Source organism: Micromys minutus (assembly GCF_963924665.1).
Source record: "Micromys minutus genome assembly, chromosome: 2".
In the NCBI taxonomy this organism is placed as follows: domain Eukaryota; kingdom Metazoa; phylum Chordata; class Mammalia; order Rodentia; family Muridae; genus Micromys; species Micromys minutus.
In genome coordinates, this window is record NC_137971.1 from 49,725,367 (window position 1) to 49,747,031 (window position 21,665).

Sequence of the window (21,665 nt, forward strand, 5' to 3'; positions counted from 1 at the left end):
AGTAGCAGCTTTATTGTTCTGAGGTTTGGCCCCTCACTTGAGGAGATTTTTAAGTGCCTGGGGGATAAAAACCTGTAGAAAATGATGCAGACTAGGGAAGAGGCCTTGGGAATCCTGCAGTGGTGTCACAGTGAGTGTCTGCTCAGCTTGGGAGGCAGATGCCACAAAGGTGAGGAGAGGCTCCCCCTCTAGCCTCTGTTGCTCACTGTCTGATTCTTTCAGTTCCTGTGTTACCCGCGCTTCTATTGCCAGCCACTCTGCTCCAGTGGTGGGACCTCCTCTGCCTTCTTCCTTGGTTTGTTGCTGTAATCGTCTCCGGGCACGCCGCCTCCCCTGCCATATTTGGTGCCACAAGGCACAGCGCCAGCTCACTGATGATGGGTGTGATGCCTCCGTCCCTGTCTCACCCTGAGACCCTTCTCCAGCCACTTCAGGTTTCATCGGATTCTGCTCAGCTGGCTTGTCTAGACACTTTGCAGTCATCGGGGGCAACTCCTCTGGTGGTCCAGAGTGCAACAAGGCCCAGTCCTGTGGTGTCTCCCGCAACTCTATTACCATTTCTTCTACCTCATTTTCACCATGGTCCCCTGCACATCCTTGTGGCTCCTCTTTCCCTTCCTCACAGCTCTTTTCTTGCCCACCAAGTCTCGGTCTTTTGTTTGCCCCTCCCAAGGGTGAGTCTTTGGTTCTGACACCTTCTGACCTGCGTCTCTTGGTTCCTTGTTCTATATGGCATCCTAATGCTTCCCTTAACACACTCACCAAAGCCATACTGATCTGTGGAAAGGGGGCAGAGGGTAAGGGGATAAGCTTAGCAGACAGCAGGGAGCTAGGGGAGCTGGGCTGCAAAAGTGGGAGCAGTCCCCAGTCCCGGCCCCGGGAGGAACGTTGCTGGTACTGAAGACTTCGGCAGTAACTGGCAGCTGCTCCACAACAGCTCTGCAGACGTTTAGCCACACGGCTGGTCACATTGGCTGCAACATTGTGACTCAGATCAAAGGGGTCCTGGAGATTCATGGGGCCAAGGCGCAGCCCTTCCCAGAGATCAGAAGGCAGGCCCCCGGCCACCATCAATGCCTGACCTTCCCGCAGTGACAGCAGGGAGCCAGAAAGGTCCCAGCAAGAAACACAGGAGAAGAACTGGGTCAGCAGGGAACCTAATGGAAGCAGATTAGAAAAAGGGGGTCACCTGGAAGCCATAACTGGGATATCCCTGCAGCTACTTCAGTGGGACTTTCTTCCTTTCAAAGGGCTTCAGAAGTATACTGAAAAACCCAGTTCCTCAGCCATGTCCTGTCCCAAATGCTTCTGCTTGCCCTGGAGAGCACTGAAACTGGGGAATACACATCTTACTTGCCTGCCCAAGATAAGTGGTTTTTCATCCCTAAAACATCAGCCACAGGCTACTGTAAAGACCAAGCCTTGCCTTGCACACAACAAGTATATGTCCCCTATTCTTGCACACAATAGTATGATATATGTTCCTATCCTTGCACAGAACAAGTATGATATGTGTCCCCTATTCTTGAGCCTGTCATCACTCAGTTTTCTACTAGGTTCCCCAGACTCACTGAGAGACTCTATATTGGTGCTGGGCTCCAGTCTTGAGGCATCCTTAGGGAAGCTACAGTCCCAGCCGTCAACTTCTACCTGCTCCCCTTCACCTGTGACGGTAAGAAAAAACAATCAGCCTGGAGCCAGGAAGATTGGACAGGTAGAAAAACAGGTGATAGCTGAGACCTCACTCCAGGGCATCTGAAGTGTGAAGGGTGAGAAGAAGCTGAGGTGGTGACAATGGAGGCTGTTCTGCAGTACCTGATCTCTGAGTGAGCTGGGCCACAGTAGGAAGCACCGGAGGGTCTCTGGTCTGAAGGAAGTAGATCACTAACAACGTCAAAGCGTAGTTACTGAGAAGGGGACCGCCCCCTGGATAACAACAAGTAAATCAAGTTAGAAGTATTTACAAGCCCTGGTTCCTGTCTCCACCTCTTTTTTTCTTGCTAAATCCCTGCCTTTGCCTGACACAAAGTCTGTCCTCATTCTTACCTGACAGCCCATTATGCTGAGCCCAGCAGCGTAAAGTATACACAAGGGGCCGGACTCGGCAATCCATCTCAGAGCAGAGACTCAGAAAACGGGAATTATACAAGGCCAACCTAAGACAATGGAGAAACAAAGGTGTTAGCGTGTACAACTCTTGAAACCTAGTATCCCACTACCTTTCATTACAGACTTAGCAACTAGAATAAGATCAGAAGAAACTTCTCCAAAGTTTTGCTAACATGAGGGAGTATGCAAAAGAACATGAACTGGATCTAGGGATGTGGCTCAATGGGGGGACATTTACCCAGCACTGATGAAGCCCTGTGCTGTATCCTAGGGATGGGGGAGGGGGAGTATATATCAACTGAACCTTAGGCAATACTATATTCCAAATGCTCATCCTGTACAGTCTCCATTCATAAAGCATGTTTATTTATATAGGACTGTTCAACAGCCAGGTATGGTAACACATGCCTGTAATTCCAATACTCAGGAGACTGAATAGGAATATAGAGACACTGCCTTAAAGACACAGGACCAGTGAGATGGCTCAGTGGTTAAGTATCTGACATCAAAACTGACACTCTCAGTTTGTTCAATCCCTAGGAATTGTATTACAAGGAAGAGAACTGTTTCCCACAGTTGTTCTCTGACTACACTCGAGATGCACACACAATATATGATTTAAAATGTTTTTGAAATGAAAATTACTGTTCAGAGCTTTTGGGGCAAGAAGCAAAGTAGCAAGAATAGTTTATTCAATGCAAAATGAAGATACAGATCAGAAAGAAATATGCAGGCTATACAAATTAGAGTAGTAAGGGCCAGTTATAATTTGGGGCCTCCTTTTATGGGGTTCAAAGGGAAGGCATTTGGTTGCGTAGATCTTAATATACAAAGAAACAAAGCAATGAAGTAGGGAAGGAAAAAGTGAGGGGGAAACCTGCTTACTTCTAACCTAACAGTTCCTAGATCTGTGTAGCTACAGAACTCTTTCCTATGCCTTTAACCCCAACTGAGGCGGCAAAGGTCTCTGGTCTATACAGTAAGGTGGCAAAGGTTAGCCTGGTCTATACAGTAAGAAGGTCTCAAAAACCAAAACCAACAACAAAAAGCAGTACTGCAGAATCAAGCATAGTAGCACATGCCTATAACCCTAGGATTCAGGAAACTAAGGCAGAAAAATCGGAGAATGGAGGCCAGTCTAGACAATGGAGCAAACACATAAAGTCTCAAAAAGAAAAGCCAACATTGAAATGGAAGCCAGGTGGGAGGTGACACTTGTGGAAGAAAGGAGGACTCAAACAAATTAGAAAAAAGACAACTCAGCCCACATAAGCTCTTCCACATCAGGACCTCCTCTTCATATACCCAAGACCTTAGAGCCAGCCTTCCTCAACCCCACACAAAGTACCGGTTACTGAGGGAGACATCTCCATGAAGACCTGAAGGCCGATGACAGAACTTGACCACAGGACGCCGGGCAGAAGGCACAGTTTGGACTCGGTACACTCCAGGGACACAGCCACGGAGAATAGATCCTACCAGCTCTAACACTGCTGCTGCCTCCTCCTTCTCATCCTTTGAGGCTTCTTCTAATTCTAGCTCCTTCCCCTGCTTCCCCTCTCCCCTGTCCTCCTGCAGTGGTGAAACTGGAGGCAGGGACTGGGGAGAGGTGACAGTGTCAGAGCCCAAAGCAGAGTCTGGTGTCTGTGGTGCCAGAGAAGAAGGGGTTTCAAGGTCCAGGACCTCAGAATCTTGGAGAGAAGTTGGAGACAGTGAGTCTCGAGGAGAAGCTGGGGTGCAGGCTTGAGGATCCAGGGAAGAAGCAAGGGCTGAGTCCAAGGATGAAGCCTCTGAAACCTTTGGAGTCTGTGAGTCTGGCTGTAGTGGAGATAAAAGGGAGTCAATACCCTTCCTCCACCACCTTCTATGTGCAGGCTTTATTCTGTGGCCTTACATAACTCATTCTCAACAGTCCTTTGAAGCCAGGCAATGGTGGTGCATATCTTTGATCCCAGCATTCAGGAGGCAGGTGGATCTCTAAGAGTTGGATGCCAGCATGGTCTACATGTGAGTTTTAGGACATCCAGGACTATATAGAGAAACCCTGTCTCAAACGAACAAAAAGACAAGGTGTATATGTAGCTTAGACTGACCTTAAACTTTCTTCCTTTTATCTTATGTATTAGGTTTTTTTACCTGCATCTATGTCTGCACCTCATACAAGTAATGCCTGTGAAGGCCAAGCAAAGGCATCAGATTCCTGGAACTAGAATTGTAGACAGCTGCAAACTGCCTTGTTTGTGCTGGGACTCCAATCCCTGGTCCTCTGGAAGAGCAGCCAGTGCTCTTAATCACTGAGGATTCTTTCCACTCCCATGACCTTTAACTTTTCACAATCCTCCTGTCTCAGTCTCCCAGAGATTTAGAGCCATGCTTTAAATTAGCTGTCCAAAAGATCACCAAACATACAGCCTACTGCGGTTGCCTTTGATTGGCCTGAAGAGTAAAAGGTTGTCAAAGGACACTGATTCCTTGCCCTAGGGATTTCCTCTGCAGGAAATTGCTCCCAGGAAATCCCACTTTCTTGAGATCTGAGTTCCTAAGATAACCGCAGAAGGTCCGGATGACCTCTGTGGAATGTTTCAACGCCCTAGGTGTGCCCTGGCTGTACTGATAAAAAAATGTATGATTCTTCCCCTTTGAATTTCCTCATTCCCCCTGTCCTCCCCCTCCTTTGTGATTTTTGCCTTTATAAGCCTGTTACAAGTTCAGGCCGTTGTCGAACTCCTCTACCCCTGCGTGGTGTATAAGTCTCGACCCCAGCATGCTGGCCTGAGATCTCACTCTGTTTCACTTTCAATAAACTTCCTCGTGCAATTGCAGCAAGTCTGGTCTCGGTGCCTCACTGGGTGCGCGCCTATCCTGAGATTTGAGTGAGGGTCTCCCTTTGGAGGTCTTTCAGGCCCACAACACCTATAGTGTCTGCAGAAGACATATGCACTTCAGAAATAGAGCCCAGAAACCCCTGAGCTGGAAATGACCTGAATGCTTCCTGTATGAAGACTAGCTTTCATGGTACCAGAAGACACCACTCAAACTTCCAAAGGAAGGAGGCAACAAATACCCTTAACCAGCTATGGATGGCTATGAACCAATCAACAACCAACATAGCATGATACCCCTAAGGGTGCAGTAATGGCACACATATTTGATAGTAACTGGCAGCTTTCTAATTTACTTAAAACCTGCTCAACCAGAAGATAATCATGCCTGAAAATGGAAACATATTTCCTACTTGATGCTTGTGAAGTCATGGATCTTGGTGAGAACCTACAACCACTACCTTGCATCAAAAACAAACAATAGGCCAGATGTACTCAGGAGGCAGAGGCACACAGATCTCTGAATCTCTGAATTTAAGTGAGTTTCCAGTAAAGCCAGGGCTACGTAGAGAAACTCTGTCTCAAAAAACCAAACAAACAAACAAGAACAAAACCAGTCCGCAGAATTTAAACTGTCTTATTTTCATAAGACACTGTCATCCCACACCAGCCCACTTTCACTCTATTTATTGCACATCCATCCATATCCACATTCTCACAATTAAAGTAAGGCCTCTGGTTAAGAGCCACTATGTACATGTGAAACTGAAACATGAGAGTGTAGATAAAACATTTGCCTGAAGTCACGTGGCTGCATGTTCCCCTGCTCACTCACCTGGGTCTCTTCCATATCACCCAGGTCCAAGAAAAGGTCAAGATCACAGCCATGAACATCAAAGCTATTTACAGAAGAGCCAAAAGGGTGGACCACACAGCCTAGGTACCAAAGAATAAAGATATTAGGGGGCTGGCAAGATGGCTCAAAAAGTAAAGGTCTAATAAGCTGAGCTTGATTCCCAGGACTCCTGCAGTAGAAGGAGAGAACCAACTCCTGAAAGTTACTTTCTCCTCCATAAGCATGTGTGTCACTTGTGTGCACATATAATAAAGAGGAGTAAAAAGACAGGGAGGTCTCCATTCAAGAACATACTGAAGGGCTGGAGAGATGGCTCAGTGGTTAAGAGCACTAATTGTTCTTCCAGAGGTCCTGAGTTCGAATCCCAGCAACCACATGGTGGCTCACAACCATCTGTAATGGGATCAAATGACCTCTTCTGATGTATATGAAAACAGCTACAGTGTACTTACATATAAATAAAATAAATAAATCTTAAAAAAAATAAACATACTGAAGTACAAAGATAGATGAGCAAATAAATGAAGTACCTACAGCTGAGGGAGGGTTAAGGGTTCAAAACTGGGGGACAAGGAAACTGACAGAGGTGTGACAGAGCTCAGACTTATAGCAGGGGACTCACCAGGAAAGAACTCTGTGAAGACCTCCTGCATCAAGGCCACAACAAGGTTCCGAAGCTGCCGCTCAGCCTCAGACAACTCCCTCAGTTCCACAAGCTTCACCATCTGTGCTCCCACATCTGCAGCCTCGGCCAGTTCTTGGGCCAGCTGGTGACTGCTTGAGTCCACTCCTTTGGGAGACTTGGAAGCTGGGCTCTGGAACTCCTTCTGCTCCCTTGGCCGAACACGTAGTCCATGTCCCCCAAGGCTGTGCTTGGGCTGTGATAAGACAGCCTCCCGAGCACTTATGTCTCCCATCTCCACGATAGCAAACACTCCCTGGAAAACCACATGAGAGCAAAGATGATGTCTTAGCAATCAAGAATCCAAGCATATGTTTCAACAGTAGATGAGAATCTTTGAAATGGGAACCAGTCCATATACTGGGAATATTTACTTGTTTCTGTATGAGGAAACATACTCAGATGAAGTCTTCACCTTTATTCCATACATTTTTATTCCAGGCTGTCAATTAAAATTTCATCTGTTGCCATCTATGCTTCCCAATAACTTAATTTCACAGGTTAAAATAAGACCCATGAAGCCATGCTTGATGGTACATGCCTGTAATCCCAGACTCGGGAGGTAGAGACAGGGCCTGGTGAGGTGGCCCAGGGGATAAGGTATTTGCTACTCAGCCTAATGATCTGAGTTTGAGCTCCCTGGGATTCACATGTTCAAAGAATACAACTCACTACTGAAAGTCACTCTCTGACTCCTCCATGTGCCATGCATGTCCTGCTCACCTACCACACAGACACACACATAAAAAAATGGCTCAGAGGTTAAAAGCACATATTGCTCTTTCAAAGGACCTGGCTTTGGTTCCCAGCACCTGCATGGCAGGTCACAACCATCAGTTACTTTAGTTCTGGGGAATACAATACCCTCTTCTGACCTCCAAAGGCACCAGGCACTCACAAATATGTAGTCTTGTCTTTCTTAAAAATTAAAATGCAATTTAAAGAACTTTAAAGAAGTTAGAAAAATGGCTCAGCAGCTACAAGTTTGCTTCCCAATACCCACACCAGCTAGCTCACAACCACCTATAACTCCAGCCCTAGGGGCTCTGATGCCTGCTTCTAGAGTTAAAGGCACTTGTACACAACTTCTCTCTCAGACATACAAACTTGTATACATAATTTAAACAAAAAAACTCTTGGCTGAGCTCAGTAGCACACACCTTCAGCCCTAGTTGAGAGGCTACAGGAAGCAGATCCCTGTGAGTATAAGGCCAGGCTGGTATACCTATCAAGTTCCAGGACAGCCAGCCAGAGACAGAAAGACTATCTCAAAAAGAAACAATAAAGCCAGGTGATGATGGTGGCATACACTTTTTGTCCCAGCACTTAGAAGGCGGAGACAGGAGGATCTCTGTGAGGTCAAGACAAGCTGTGTACAGAGTCAGTCCAGGACAGCCAGGGCTACGCTTTTTTCTTTCCTTAAAAAAAAAAAAAGAAAAGAAAAAAGACAAGAAAAAAACAAAAATGATTTAAAAGGAGAGAAGTTGGCAGGAAGATGAGCCAGAGAGACATGAGATTTACTCTAAAACAAACAAACAAACAAACAAAAGCATAACATTTTTCTAGCTGAAAAATATTCTTATTCTTTTAACAATAAGAATCCACGGCAGGGTCCATAAGTGGAATTCTAGAGAACTCATTCAGTGATTAAGAACACCTGGTGTTCCTTCGAGGGCCTGGAATTCAGTTCCCAACACTCAAATCAAACAGTTCAAAACCACCTGTAACTCCAGCTCCATACAATCCAATGTCCTCTTCTGGCTGGCATAGGCACCTGTACTCACAAACACATGACCACAGACAGACACCCACATACAAACATTAAAATAAATCAATGTTGGGGTAAAGTGCTTAAAACCAAACCTGACTGACCCTGATTCCAATCTTCTAAACATAATATGACAGAACAGAATCCCAGACATTGTCCTCTGACCCCCGTATTTGCACCATTGACCATGCATGTGCACATATAATAAGATTCTAAAAAGAATACATGATGGGCTCAGAATGCCACTCACCATTAAAGTTATGTGCATAAAATCTTAATTTAAGCCTTAGCACCAAAATATAACAAATTAAAAAATACCTGCTACTGCTAATATAAACACACACTCTCTAATAATAAACCCTGTCTTCAAGGAACTTAGTATCTAGGATTATAAACAATATGACAGCTAGGCTGCTATAATTTGGGTGAGCGGAACATAGCTGAATATATATATTTTGGGTAAGGTAAAACATTAGCAGGGGCAAGGCAAACATGACTGCTTGTGGGTAAAAATGTGTTCTTTTATGTCATCTGTTCCCATAGAGAGGCACTCTGTATAGTAAAGATTATAGTGTCAGCATAAAGACATACTCAGAGGAAGAGAAACTGATACCAACAAATAAATGCCTACTTCCAGCCGAGTAGTTTTGAAGAGGAACAGACGAGAAGGAAAAGCATGGCCTTACAGAGAAATGACACTGGGACACCTGATAGTCACAAGCAAAGGAATGCGGGACCCTTACCTCTTTAACAAAAAATTACACAGATCTCACCAGAATACAGGCATGAATCACAGACAAGTGATTGATAAAGGATATGGGGATGGTTTGAAGATAGAAGGCCACTTTTGTAGCATTCAGAAGTACCCAGGTTCAACCCCTGGAACTAAAGGAGAGAGAGAAAAGAAAGGGGGGAAAGGGGGAAGAGAATAGGGCAAATGCCTTTAATACCAGCCTTTAGTTCCAGGACCAAGGAGGCAGAAGCAGATGAATCTGTGAATTCAAGGCCAGCCTGGTCTGGATAGCAAGTTCCCACCCAGCCAGAGTTACATGGAAAAACCCATAGTTACATGATAAGTGCCCTGATACAAACATACATATATGTTTGGTAAACAAGTCCCCCCATAATTAATATTGGTGGATGAAAATCCAAAGAGTGGAGTTGTCAGAAGCTTACAAAAGTAAGCTACTTGATGTTCTGAAATGTCTACCAAGGACAAGCTAAACCGACTGCTGGTTTCTCTCTTTGCTTATGAGGTAAACCTATCTGACACATTCATCCCACAGACATTCACTCTACCTTGTCCTTGTCCATGACAATATTGGCCACAGGGCCAAATGTCTGGAAGTACTCAGAGAGCTGAGCAGAACCTACATCCCTGGGAAAGCCACTGACAAACACACTGCGAAGTCCCTGGGCCTTTCTGGTCGCTCGTAGTTGTACCAGATCCCGGTGCTTCCGGCCTTTCAAGTGGGCATCTAAGCTGGGTCCTGTGGAGAAACAAATGTCAGACATAAGCATATCTCTTAGTGTACCTGCTCTCTTGCTCTGCTCTCTACATATGGAAATCTTCTGTTCCCACAAAGACAGACTAAGGTTGACACTAAAACAGAGTTGTAACTCCTTCCATACTTGATATTCTTTCCCTTTATCTACACAGAGCATTCTCTAAGAGGTCTAAGTGAAAAATGGCTAGATTGCAGGTAGTTCCTAAGCCATTGATAAGCATTAAGTAGAGCAACACCTGCACATTGTAGAAGAATTAACAAGTAATTTGTCCAAGGTTAGGGCCCAGAATAATTCTCAGGAATAAAAAGTAGGTATTGCAAATGTTATGCTTTTTCTCAGATATATATGATAGTGCCTAATACACAGGCATCATTCACAAACAGCCTTCTGATATGTCAAGTGTAGAAAATTAGCTATGAGTACTATTTCGTTATCAATCAGCTGCTTGATGCCATGGAAGTATGTAATGTGGACAAAGAAGGCTCCTAAGTTGCTGGCTTACCCTATGAGCAGAGTGCTTGGGGGAAGGCGGAGAAGGGGGGGTCATTCACAAAGAAAACACCAAAAGGCCCTGTTTAGGGGAGATCACAATTACAGACATAAAAAGTAGGATCTTATGTGTCACTGAGCTGCTTACAATGTCACAGAATGATCTAATCCACCTTCCAAGCCCTCGTTTCTCAATGGCACCTTCGGCACTCATTCAGACCATGTTTCGCTCATCCTCACCTCTGGAGAAATCCTCCACTGGGAGTCTCCGATTAAATTACTGCCTTCTCTGTGATGCCTCAAATCTGTGAACATACCTGTGGTGTACTGAAACTACCTCAGGCCAGACAATGAGTTCCTAAATCCCCTTCCCAACTCCAGAGACCAGCAAATACCAGAAACAGAAAAAGAATGGCCAGTAGATGATTTTAAAGGGAATAATGAAACTTTCACTTTGGAAATTTTTCCATAGTGGGAACACTGGTCAGATTTTCCCCTCTCCAGTGCCCTGGGATATGCTAAGTGAAAATAGGTGTGTGCCCCTAACGCAAACATAACCCAAATAACCCCAACTTTCACTAGCTCCCGCCCCCCTCACAAGCCACCGCTTACGGTTGGCTGTAGTAACATCGCAAAGGCAGCAGCGAAAGCGGCCACGAGGCAGCGATACAACATCCGAATCCACCGCCGCCATAGCCACTCTCCGGTACAGACTGCCTACAACCTATTCCGCACCCACCGGAACACACAACTAAAAATTGTAACGTGCAAGGAAGCCACTTCCGGCAATTCAGTAGGAAGTGACGTTGTGTCCTACACTGCCATATTCCTCCAGAAACCTCGTTTGTAGGGTTGATAGTTCCAGTTCTAAAACACTTTAAGGAAGAGCCGCCCCTTGACGATGTTTATTGGCCTACAGTTAACTAGTAGGAGTGCTCCGTTCCGCTCCAGCGTTGATTGGCCGGACGAATCGTGAATATTCATTAAGCAGCCACAAAGGCGGGCTTGCTTCTTGACAGCAGAGGTCCTTCTTTGCCAAGTGGTGGTGGATGATCTGTGCCTTCATTTCACCACACAACTGCCCCCTCAATCTCTTATTTTATCCTGCAAATAGAAGCAGAGGGTGGGTGTTTCCAATCCCTTGCCTTGTGGAGCTCAGGGACTCCCACATCCTCAGGTCAGTTCCTTCTGCAGCCGGATCCTTGTGCAAGACAAAAGTACTCAGGGCTGTCCGTCCCTGTCCCTTCCACCCTCATCAGCTGGATTCAGTGAGGGCAAGGACAGATGGCTTCTACTTCAGTCTGTCAGTTTCTTCCACAGATGTAGTCTGAATGAAGTCTATTAACAAGGCCCATTTCAAGGCAGTATAATGAAGTACAGACTACAATAATAAGATAAGCGCGTTCATTCAAGGAGGTGGGACGGGAAGTGTAGCAGAATAAGTCTTGTAGGTTCAAAAGCAGAAGAAAATATGAAAGCTGAGCACTGGGACCATAATGAAACGGAAGGGCTATCAGGCGTGCTCAGCAGCTTAGGCTGTGACTGTCAGCAAGCAGCACTGTAGACCTTAGGCAAAAAACCAGTCTGTGACCTTGGCTGAATCAGCAATGAGGCCGTGTCCCTCTTTATTGGGCCCGGCTCAAGGATCTGATCTTTGCGTCAAACCAAAAGAGCAGACCAAACCAAAAAAAGTAAAGAATACTTCTGTACACTTAATGGCAGGGGCAGTTACTAAGGCTGAGACAGTAGTCTGAATGCATACAGAGCTTGAATTGTAGTCTTGGAGTTCCACCCCTAAACCACAAAGGTAGGATGCATCTGTTTTGTTTTCAAGAGGAGTTCCCTTTGTAACTGGACTGGCCTCAGAACTAAAGAGATAGATAAGCCTTTGTCTGCCTCTCCGTTTCGGAGATTAAAGGTGTGTGCCAACACATCTGACCCTGGTTGCTAGCATTTCCTAGAATGCCAAAATCAAACTAAAAGGCAAGGCTGAGGCACTTACTTGCCTAGCATGCACCCGACAATGGGATCAATTCCCCAGCATTGGGGAAGAATTCAAAAGGGAGAAGTGAGTAACAGGAAGACATTCTCACACCCTTCTGTTGAGACTCGGAGCCATTAGAGCTTTGAATGAATCTAGCCCAAGATACTGATTGCACTCCAGCCCCAAATGGGAGAACCTAGAGTCCCACACGGAGGCTAGCTGGCACAGACTACCTCCAGTCAGGCTGCATGTCTCAAAAAGCTGTTCCTAGAACAAGCTCCATCTGTACCTTCCATTGTCCTTTGTCCTCTATTTTCCTTCTCAAAAACACCCCCAACACACACACACACACACACACACACACACACACACACACACACACACACACACAAAACAGAGAACAGCTGAGCCTGGAGAAGCTGAAGAAAACAGCTTTTTATTCATCACTATAAGAACCAATTACAGAATCTGAGGTTAAAAAACAGACAAAAGATCTTTATTTCTGAGAATTGGCATATAAAAGGCAGAGGGAGAAAAGGAGGGAAGAGTGAGTATGGGCTGGGGCTGATGCCAGCTTAGGGCCCTCAAACTCCAATTAGGAAAGTCCGGACACCGGACAGTAAGAGTAGCCCCCCATTAGAAAATGAAGAAAAGAGCCATGGCAGTGTACGCCCCCTTCCCCTGCCAGGGACCGACACCTGATATGTTTACTCTTCCCCTCCTCCATCCCTTTTACAAAGGAAGGTAACTTTTTAAAAAAATTAAAAAACCCTCCCCCCAACTGTCCAAATCAACTGTGGGTCCAGGCCCCAAATAGGGTAGGTACACACAGGCAAGTTCCTTGAGGCTATTCTCCATCTCAGGCATGGAGAAGCTCAAAAAGGAGAGTTACTGGCAGTAACACCACAGGGTGTCCAACCCCTGCAAGGACACATATGTACCAGCTGCAACCCTCCCTCACTCCTTACTCCCTTTGATACCAAAAGGAATGAAGATTTGTATGCCCTGGGCACCCACCCCTTTACCTCTAATCCCACCTCCCTTCCCCTAAGATGCTCAATCCTCCAGGACAATGGGCTCATTGGTGCTGGCAGGATGTGAAGATGCCGGCAGAGGAACTGGGGGCCGCACTGTCAGCAGCGTTGTCTTCACCTTCAGGGGTAAGTTGGGCCTTCGGGCAGCTCGGCGCATTTCCAGGTGAGTTAGAGCTTTCCTTAAAGCCCTTACCAAAAGAGCAAGACAGAAACAGAGACTTGATTGGCGGCAAGACAACCAGGTAAGTCTCCACCATGCTACCCTCTACAATCCTACCCTCTGCACGCACATTCTTTTTGTGCACCTATCTTTCTCATATTCTCCTACTTCCAGTGCCCACCAACTTGGACTGTCAGCCTCTCAGCCCCTCCCATGGTGAACTCCCTCCCTACCTGGTATCCTTTGTGGCCACAAACACCACTGGATTGGGAGCATCAGCAGGGTTTAGTTTCTGACGCTTGGCTGCTGGCTGTGAGCTTGAACGAATCCCTGAAGCCAGAGGCCTTCCATTGGCAGAGAAGGGGACCCCTGCCCCTGCCATCTAGAAAAGGATTGGGGTGCATAGTGAAGTAACTACCTCCCTTAGACTCCTATTAGAAATAAAAAAAACCACCCATTCAGCTTTCCCAAACCAATCTGTCAACTCACAGTCTCATAGGAACGTTTCACCATGATGCCCCCCAGGCCTCGATTCTGGGTCAGCTGGTTTCTGTTGATTGGTGTCTTGGTGCCCCGAGGTGTTTTTGGTTTCAGAGGTGCTTGTGCCACTATCAGTAGAGGGAAAGGGGATGAAATAGAAAACGTTCCTACCTTCTCTTGCCTATGTAGTTTCATTACCATTCATTCTTCCCTCTCTACCCTGACCAGTGGTTTATCCTAATGGCGTAAAGATTAGTAATGGAGAAAAGGTCTGGGCTGGAGAGATGGCTCAGTGGTTAAGAGCACCAACTGCTCTCCCAGAGACCCTGAGCTCAATTCCCAGCAACCATGTGGTAGGTCACAACCATCTGTAATGAGATCTGGTGTGTCTTAAAACACAGTGTACTCATATACATAAATAAATAAAATTTTAAAGAAGACCTATTAAGTTATTTACCCATATTTTTAAAAACATGTTTTCAGATCAGAAAATTCTTATATAAAGTCACTGCTGAGCCAGCGATGGAGCTCAATGGTAAACCACTTGACCAGAATATATGAGGTTGAGTTCTGGTCTACAGCACCACCACCAAAAAAATCAATAATCACAAGAAGGACCGTAACAATAATAAGCAAACACACATACTCGGGAGTTTGTGTGGACTCAGTGTGAAAGAAAACCACTGGGGAAGAAAAGACCTTAGACAGCAAAACTTAGCTGGCAGCATGACACCACCCAGACTGTTTCTCTGCCTTCCACCCACCCTGCATTGAGTGCAGTTCCCCATCTCATACCCAGATCTTTGACGATAGTTGCCAAGGGCAGACGCACCAGAGGGTGAATTTTCAGTGGTGTCTTGGCAGCCTTAGGAAGTCGGATAGAGCCTGGAGAAGAGAAGACAGTCTCTAGGTATTCTGCAGTTTGTTTTGGTTTTTGAAAAGAGTCCTGCTGTGAAGCCCCAGTTGGCCCAGAACAGGCTATCATCCTGCTGACTCACTCCGGTGCTTGGATTATAGGATATGTAACAATGCCTAGCCTTGTTTCTTGAGATTGGGTCCAGGCTAGCCTGGAGCTCATTACATCGGCCAGTCTACTAGGACCTGGGTAGCTATATCCTGTCTCAGCCTGGGGGCTTACATTCTAGACATGCTCAACCAGACATGGCAGATCAAAGTTTCTAAAAAACTGCACTATTCTCTTCTAAGGCCAAGAGCGCTAAACACTCTCTGTGGACTATCTCCCTACAGTCACTGAACACCCTTGTAAGCACTGGGCTCTGGTCAGAGGAGTCTGGACGCATCACTAGTACAACCACCCCAGTTCTCACACTCGGCTTTGATGGCGTTGGCATTGATAGGTGCATAGGGTCTTCGGGCAGCCCTCCTTGGCTGTAATAGGTCTCTGCACATCCGTCTGGCAAGACGAGTCAACTTTGTGGTCTGGAGCAAGAAAGTTTGCCTGTTCTTAGCCAGCAACTTGGCCCGGTTAGCACTAGTTGTATAGGGAGAGAGACTTTGGGCTTCAGGTCTGGATAAATGGCCTCGTGAGTGTGGTTCCTGGAGGAATGATATATAAAAAAGAGAAATAGCAAATCAACAAACACTGTAGTTCCGTCCTCATCACCCGCAGACAGCAAATCATTTCTACCTCACTGCTTCACTAAAACCCCACCCAAACTTCTTGGCTTCCCAATACTTAGCAAGTGCTCCTGCCCATTAGACAGTCTCCATGGAAGAAGAGGTCAAAGGTTTTGACTTGTGCCTAAGGCTCACACCCGTAAGCCCACTACTCTCCCCATCCCTGCATATTCTTGCATATTCTTTTCCATTTGTTGAAACATCTAATTATGTAGCCCTGGCTACATAACCGGACTTGCCTCTAACTCAGAGATCTACCTGCCTCAGTCACCATGCCAAGTTCCCACCCACAGATTCTTACTGTGGTGCCCCGAGCAGCCCCTTCAAGCTGGGTAGGAGTCTTCAGTCCCCCATATTTCTTCCAATAAATCCAACAGGAAGCACAAAGTCGGCACTGCATGTTAGGTGGGCCCCAGGCATACCACTGGGCAGACTGTGTGGCTACAGAAACAGAGAGAAAGGGGAAATTTGCTGGCAGGAGATATGCCACTCAAGGTCCTCAAATTCCTAAACAGAGGAATAAACCACCCCAGGGCCACCCATCCCCAGCAATCCTGTCCCTCCTTGGCACTCACTGTGGCAGCTCTCACAAGTCAGGCCTTTCTGGAATCCAGCCCCATTCATGCCAGGTTTTGAACCCACAGAAATTATCTGGTTAGGGTTTGGCTTAGTACTAATGAAGGAAACAAGAGGAGAAGGCAGATGCTAGTTAAGAAAATAACCCACTCTTTGCCTACCACCCCTTCTATTTCTCTCTTTGGAATGCTGGGGATTGAGCCCACAGCTTTGTGCACAGTAAGCCCGTGCTTCTCACTGAGCTACAACTTCTACAGTTTGCTTCTGCTTCCTGCTCACCCCCAGTCATTGAGACAGCCTCCCTTCTGTCACTTACTAAGTGGGGATGTAGACCTGTTTCAGTTTGCTGTCTGCTTCAGCAGCTTTCAATCTTTTCTACAAGAGAAAAAAAAGAAAGAAATTCAGAGCATCTCAGTAATAATGAAACCGAACAAAGCAAAAGGCAGAGAGGTAAGCAGACAGCCTCCCAGCCAGCCCTACCCTTACCTGCTGAATATACCGATCTGTGGTTTTCCACATGTAATAAAATTGCACTATGCTCGCAAGTGACTTCCAGGGCAGCTAAAACAAACAACAGAGGATGAGATGGCATCTGCTCCTAGGCCCTGGCTCCTTCACTGTTCTCACCTCTCCTGGTCCTATTCACTTACAAAGTCCTGGCGGATATCATTGAAATCCTTCCCGTACTTCTCCAGAGCCTCTTCAAATAGCATGGCTTCAGAAGCAGACCATTCCTCCATCTCATCCCGACAGAGCACAGGACCTCCCTGTGGTACCAGGGTTGACATGGCCTTGGCCAAGTCATAGTCATTCCTTTGCAACGTATCCATGGCATGGAACTACCAAAAATATACAACAAAGCTGAGGACCTGCTGCCCTTTAAGCACTTGAACCGTCTCTAAGACTACCCCCTTCCGGCTTCAACATACCCAACTATTCTTACCCACGTGTGCTTACCAGGGTAATATCTCGGGATGCAGCAGCTGCACTCATGTGCAAGCTTGGCTGCCGAATTGAGCTGCTGCAGTCTAGGGCTCTTGCAAAGGTTCCCACAGCTCTAAAGAGAAATTGAGAAGTCAAGAAGAAAAGAAAAAAGTTCGAGCAGGTTCAGGAACTAAGGAGAAAAAAGAAAAATGCCCAGGCCTAAAACAAAGCCCACTTAAAAAAAAAAAAAAAGGATGAGATTCAGAACTCAGTCCATCCTCCCCAGCCCACCTTCCTGATCCACCCACCCTCACCGGGCCACCACGAGAAACTGATCAATCTGCCGATCTGTGAGAGGGTTATCTGGGTCCCAGACTTTCATCTCCATCTTCTGTTGGTTTCGATTATCTGATTCTCCTGAGGAAGCAAGCAATGGAATCACCAGAGGGGGAGAGAGGGAAATAATTGATCTCTTAGTCACTCACAATGGTTCTTCCTCTTCTCTGCTTGGAGTCTGTCAGGCACATCAGACTCAGAACTCCCCTCCCAGCTGTGCCCATTTGTCTTTCAGGTTCCTAAGTCTCATTCTGTCAGGGTCACAAGAGAACACCTAGCAGATTGTACACTGGTGCCCCAAATCATGCCATCAACAAAAACTTTCATGTTCAAGCACTTCTGTTGCTTACCCTCTGCCAAACGATCTGGGATCTCAGCTTGGAATTTGCAACCAACTCTGATCTCCCCTTGATCTGCCAGAAGTGTCTTCTGTACAGGATCAAACACCAGTGAGTAAAAAAAGCAGTCCTGGAGAGGAAGAAAGGTTGTTAATGGGAAGAAATCTACATGGACAGCGAGGTCTACCCAGACTCCCCAGCTGTGAGGTTCATAAACCCTTTACTCTTCACGTGTCTAAGCCTTGGGCGGGCAACATTCCCTTACCTCCCTCTCCTCACAGTACCTACTTACCTCCTTTTCTAGATACTGGTTTAAGATATCTGTTTCATTCAAGAGAGTCACACTGCACTTCCCCCTAAGAAAAAAGACACCCAAAAGTCCTAGATGAGCAACGCATCCCTTCTTATCTACCATCTCCAATACACCATCCCCTGCTCTCCATCTTCTATATAAGGCACACAGGCCAGTGACCCTGATCGTCCTATACCTTATGTGGGTGGCTGGTAATGATTCAAACTGTCGAGAAAGGAAAAGCTCCCGGTGCTTCAGTTGATGTCTCTGCTGCTCCGAGACCCCTGGCTGCTTTGATTCCTCCTCAAACTCCCCTACAGTATCGAGGAAGAAGCCAAGTGAGAAACTAATTCAGAAAACAGGTGCCTTAGACAGCTAGCTAGTCCAGGCGAAGGCCACTCTACCTCAGTTGCTGCTTGTCCCTTTTCTCGGGCATCTCACTCTTACCCTACAAGCTTTTCCTTTCGGCTTACACCTCACTGTGGACGTTTAGTCCTCTCTTTAACTTCATCAAAGGAAAATTATTACATCCTTATAATGAGAGTATAAGGATGCCACAGAAATGTACCCAAACGTAGCTGCCAATACTGACACCCCTCAGAAAAGCACAAACAAAGCCATAATGCAGTATGATGTCACATTAGTTCTTTCTTGCACAACCAGCCTGAGGTCCTAAAATCCCATTAAGAAGTAAAAATAGCACACATGGTTGTCGTTTATTTACCAGCTCTTCATAGTTTAGGACTTGTTGCTGTGTCTGAAACATCACACACAACCTAATGCCTCTTCCCTCTCTATGTGGCTAATAATAGTTTGTGGGCTTTCAAGAAGAACAACTCTGAAACCCGTGCCAACGCCTTCCTCACCAAGAGGCAGCAAGCAGCTTGCACTGAAATCTTGATGGAACAGTTAACCTGGCTAAGTGCCAACCAAAGTGGAAGGGATAGAAAATGTAGGCACATGTTCGTTGGTGCATTGTTCCCCTGAAAAGTTGGGGGTGTAGAATTGGGGGAGGGGGTTGTGTCTCTCTGTGCTGACTCTAGGAAACCCAGGACTAGGGCAAGAAGAACCACACCCCCACCCCTTATGATTGGATAAGGCCAAGGTCAGCCCCTGCCAGATGGGGCTGGAAACCCCAAAGGGCCTGGAAACTTGGTAGGCCCAGCTCATTAACCCTTTCATGACTATGGCCTGAAAAAGAATTTAGAAGAAAAAAGGAGTTAAAAGAAAACTAGGTGAAAAAAAAAAATAAGATAAAGGTCACAGAGAAAATGCAGACAAAGCAAAAAGAAGAAAGACACTAAGTGCAATGGAGAGGAAAAGAGAAGGCAGGAAAGTTCAAGAGAACTTCTCCTAGCTTCCTATGATCTCTATCAATGTTCTGGCATCGGCCGAACTACAGCATAAGCCTGTTATGCAGGCTTCTCAAAACAGTATCCTCCTCTTCACCTTGAACATCACTCACTAACCGCTGCCCCCAAGTACCCAAAATGTCCCCAAGTGCCTGCTTCTCTAAAGCTCTTTTCATTTCCTATCTAACTATCTCTCCACTCACACACACAGAAGCCACACTCTGGCTTTCCTTATCATGGTCTGCCCGCCCTGCTTCCAACCCAACATGTAACAACAGGCCTCCCTCCGAAACCAGGCACTTCCCACCCCCGAACTCATACCCTGCCTTGGGCATGCTACCAGGGGAAACACCTGCAGGAACATGTCTAGTCCTCAGATGCTGGGGAGGGGAGAGAGGGGTAAGACACTCACTAGCATTACTGTCAGCCAAGCTGTTGAGACTACTAGAAATATCCCTTCGTCGGAAAAGGCAAACAACCTTTGCTTCCACATTTCCATTTGCAGTCTAAAGGAGGGAGAAAAACATGATGAGGAAAACTGGCCATTTGAAAGTAAATGAACACAGAGTCCAACAACAGCAATATCTCCTTAAGAATCTAAGTAGAAGAAAAGAGAAAACTTAGCAGTAAAGACTTAATATTCAAAGATAATTTCAGGGTCTCCATGAGTTTAAGATCAGCCTAGTCTACACAGCAAGTTCCTGGCAGCCAAGATTACACACTCACCTTATTGAGCTCCTCGATCCGTCTAACCAGGTAAGGATTGCTGGAGGAGTTCTCAAAATAGACGTAATCTGTAGAAGGGGGTGGGGAAGAAACAAGAGGATCAGAGGAGAAAACCAGAAGAGAAAGTCGGTCTGTGTAGGTATCGATGAAGTGAAGATGATGAAGTGGAGACTTAAGAAAATAAGTATTTGCCATTAACCAGACAGTGGTGGCATATGCATTTAATCCCAACACTCGGGGAGGCTGAGGCAGGAGGATCTCTTGGTTCAAAGCCAGCCAGGTCTACAGTTCCAAGACAGCCAGGGCTACATAGAGAAACCTTGTCTCAGAAAAAAAAAAAAAAAAAAGGAAAAACCTGCCTCAGGAAGGAAGGAAGAAAGGCAGGAAGGGAGGGGAGATAGAGATTATAGAAATACTTTGCCAGGCAGTGGTGTGCCACGCACTATTAATTCCAACAGTTAAGAGGCAGAGGCAAGCGGATCTCTGCGTTCGAAGACAGCCTGGTCTACAGTATAAATTCCAGGACAGCCAAGGCTACAGAGAGAAGAAACCTTGTCTAGAAAGAAACAAGGAAAAAGAGGAGGAAATGAGTTTTCACCCCCTATCCCTGCAACACCCAATTCTAAAGTCAGATCTTCACTCAAAAGTCAGACTTAAAATACAAGAACGAGGATTTCCCTGAAGTCCCTACAACTTTGCATTGAAGTTACACCCCTGTATCTGAGAATTGAGTAAACTGTTCAGGCCCCACCTTAGTGAACGCACAAGCCGCCATAGAAGAAAACCCCTGCGCGCCCGGCTCTCCCACTGCTGGCCCGGCGATCACTTCGGTCCCTTCCAAGCCAAGGCCACTTTCAGCCCGGCGGTCCAGTCGCAGGTCTCAGAGCCCCGTTAAGGCTGAAGGTAAGCCTCTGCGGTAAACTCTGCGCCCGATAGCGCCGCCGCCGCCGCGGAACCGTAGCTCTCGGTTCCGGTTCCGGTCGGCGCCGCGGCCCATACGACCCCAGATGTGGCTCCCCCGCGCCTGCGGACACCGAGTCTCCCTGGTCCTGGCCTCAGCCTCTTCCGCCCAGGGTACTCACCTCCCACCCGGTACATGTTAGCCGCCATGGCCGTTCCCGCCGCCGCCTCCGGCCACACAAAGAGGTCCGGGAGGCTCGCGGGGGCAAAGCTCAGCTCCAGACGAAGCCCCCAGCGCTGGGCTGACGTTTCACGGAAGTGTCGATGGGGCCCGAGCAGCCAGCACCTCTGCTCGCTCAGCCGTCGCGGTTCATCACTGCCCGCGCGACAACGACCGACGCCGCTATATCCTCACGCCGGGACACCAAGGCCGGCTTCGGTCTGCTCGGCTTTTTCCGGAACGAGCTCGGTTCCTGCCTGACCAGAGTGAGGTTCCGGCTCCTAGTGTCCTCACCGAGTCCCAGCAGACGTCGCGCGGTGCCAACCGCTGGAAAGGTTTGCCCTGCCCGCGTCCGGGTTCGCCTCCTTCCGGAACACCTTCGGCCGATCCGGAGAACAAGGCCCAGCGCTCGGCTCAGGTCGGGGAGCAAGACCCCACCGATCGGCCACTTCCGGAAGGAACTCGGCTCC

General features: G+C 46.9%; 2 protein-coding genes and 1 pseudogene across 3 annotated transcripts in view; all 3 read right to left on the reverse strand.

The window, feature by feature from the left end:
• The window catches only part of LOC308417584 (RNA-binding protein 42-like), a 431,329-nt pseudogene that overhangs the window by 388,278 nt on the left and 21,386 nt on the right, over window positions 1–21,665 (reverse strand). The window lies entirely within an intron of this gene.
• On the reverse strand, window positions 11–10,977 carry TUT1 (terminal uridylyl transferase 1, U6 snRNA-specific). Its single transcript, XM_080912293.1, has 9 exons — window positions 10,848–10,977; window positions 9,537–9,727; window positions 6,410–6,725; window positions 5,767–5,867; window positions 3,458–3,927; window positions 2,047–2,156; window positions 1,816–1,926; window positions 1,572–1,664; window positions 11–1,157 (listed from the first exon to the last, which is right to left on the reverse strand). The coding sequence occupies exons 1-9, from the start codon at window positions 10,927–10,929 to the stop codon at window positions 34–36; spliced, it is 2,598 nt and encodes an 865-aa protein (XP_080768419.1). The 5' UTR covers window positions 10,930–10,977; the 3' UTR covers window positions 11–33.
• Window positions 12,693–21,623, reverse strand: MTA2 (metastasis associated 1 family member 2). Its single transcript, XM_080912294.1, has 18 exons — window positions 21,158–21,623; window positions 20,076–20,143; window positions 19,762–19,855; window positions 18,194–18,311; window positions 17,998–18,061; window positions 17,718–17,835; window positions 17,346–17,448; window positions 17,065–17,164; window positions 16,758–16,946; window positions 16,594–16,668; window positions 16,424–16,482; window positions 16,107–16,204; window positions 15,833–15,972; window positions 15,222–15,450; window positions 14,689–14,778; window positions 13,903–14,021; window positions 13,647–13,795; window positions 12,693–13,441 (listed from the first exon to the last, which is right to left on the reverse strand). The coding sequence occupies exons 1-18, from the start codon at window positions 21,183–21,185 to the stop codon at window positions 13,276–13,278; spliced, it is 2,007 nt and encodes a 668-aa protein (XP_080768420.1). The 5' UTR covers window positions 21,186–21,623; the 3' UTR covers window positions 12,693–13,275.

Coding starts and splice junctions, on each gene's coding strand:
- TUT1 (XM_080912293.1), bottom strand. CDS start 10,929: ATGGCGGCGGTGGATTCGGATGTTGTATCGCTGCCTCGTGGCCGCTTT. Junction 5,868..6,409: donor CTTCACAGAGTTCTTTCCTG/GTGAGTCCCCTG, acceptor TTTGGTACCTAG/GCTGTGTGGTCCACCCTTTT. Junction 1,927..2,046: donor TCAGCATAATGGGCTGTCAG/GTAAGAATGAGG, acceptor GTTGTTATCCAG/GGGGCGGTCCCCTTCTCAGT.
- MTA2 (XM_080912294.1), bottom strand. CDS start 21,185: ATGGCGGCTAACATGTACCGGGTGGGAG. Junction 19,856..20,075: donor GGATCGAGGAGCTCAATAAG/GTGAGTGTGTAA, acceptor TCCCTCCTTTAG/ACTGCAAATGGAAATGTGGA. Junction 13,796..13,902: donor TGAAACGTTCCTATGAGACT/GTGAGTTGACAG, acceptor ATCCTTTTCTAG/ATGGCAGGGGCAGGGGTCCC.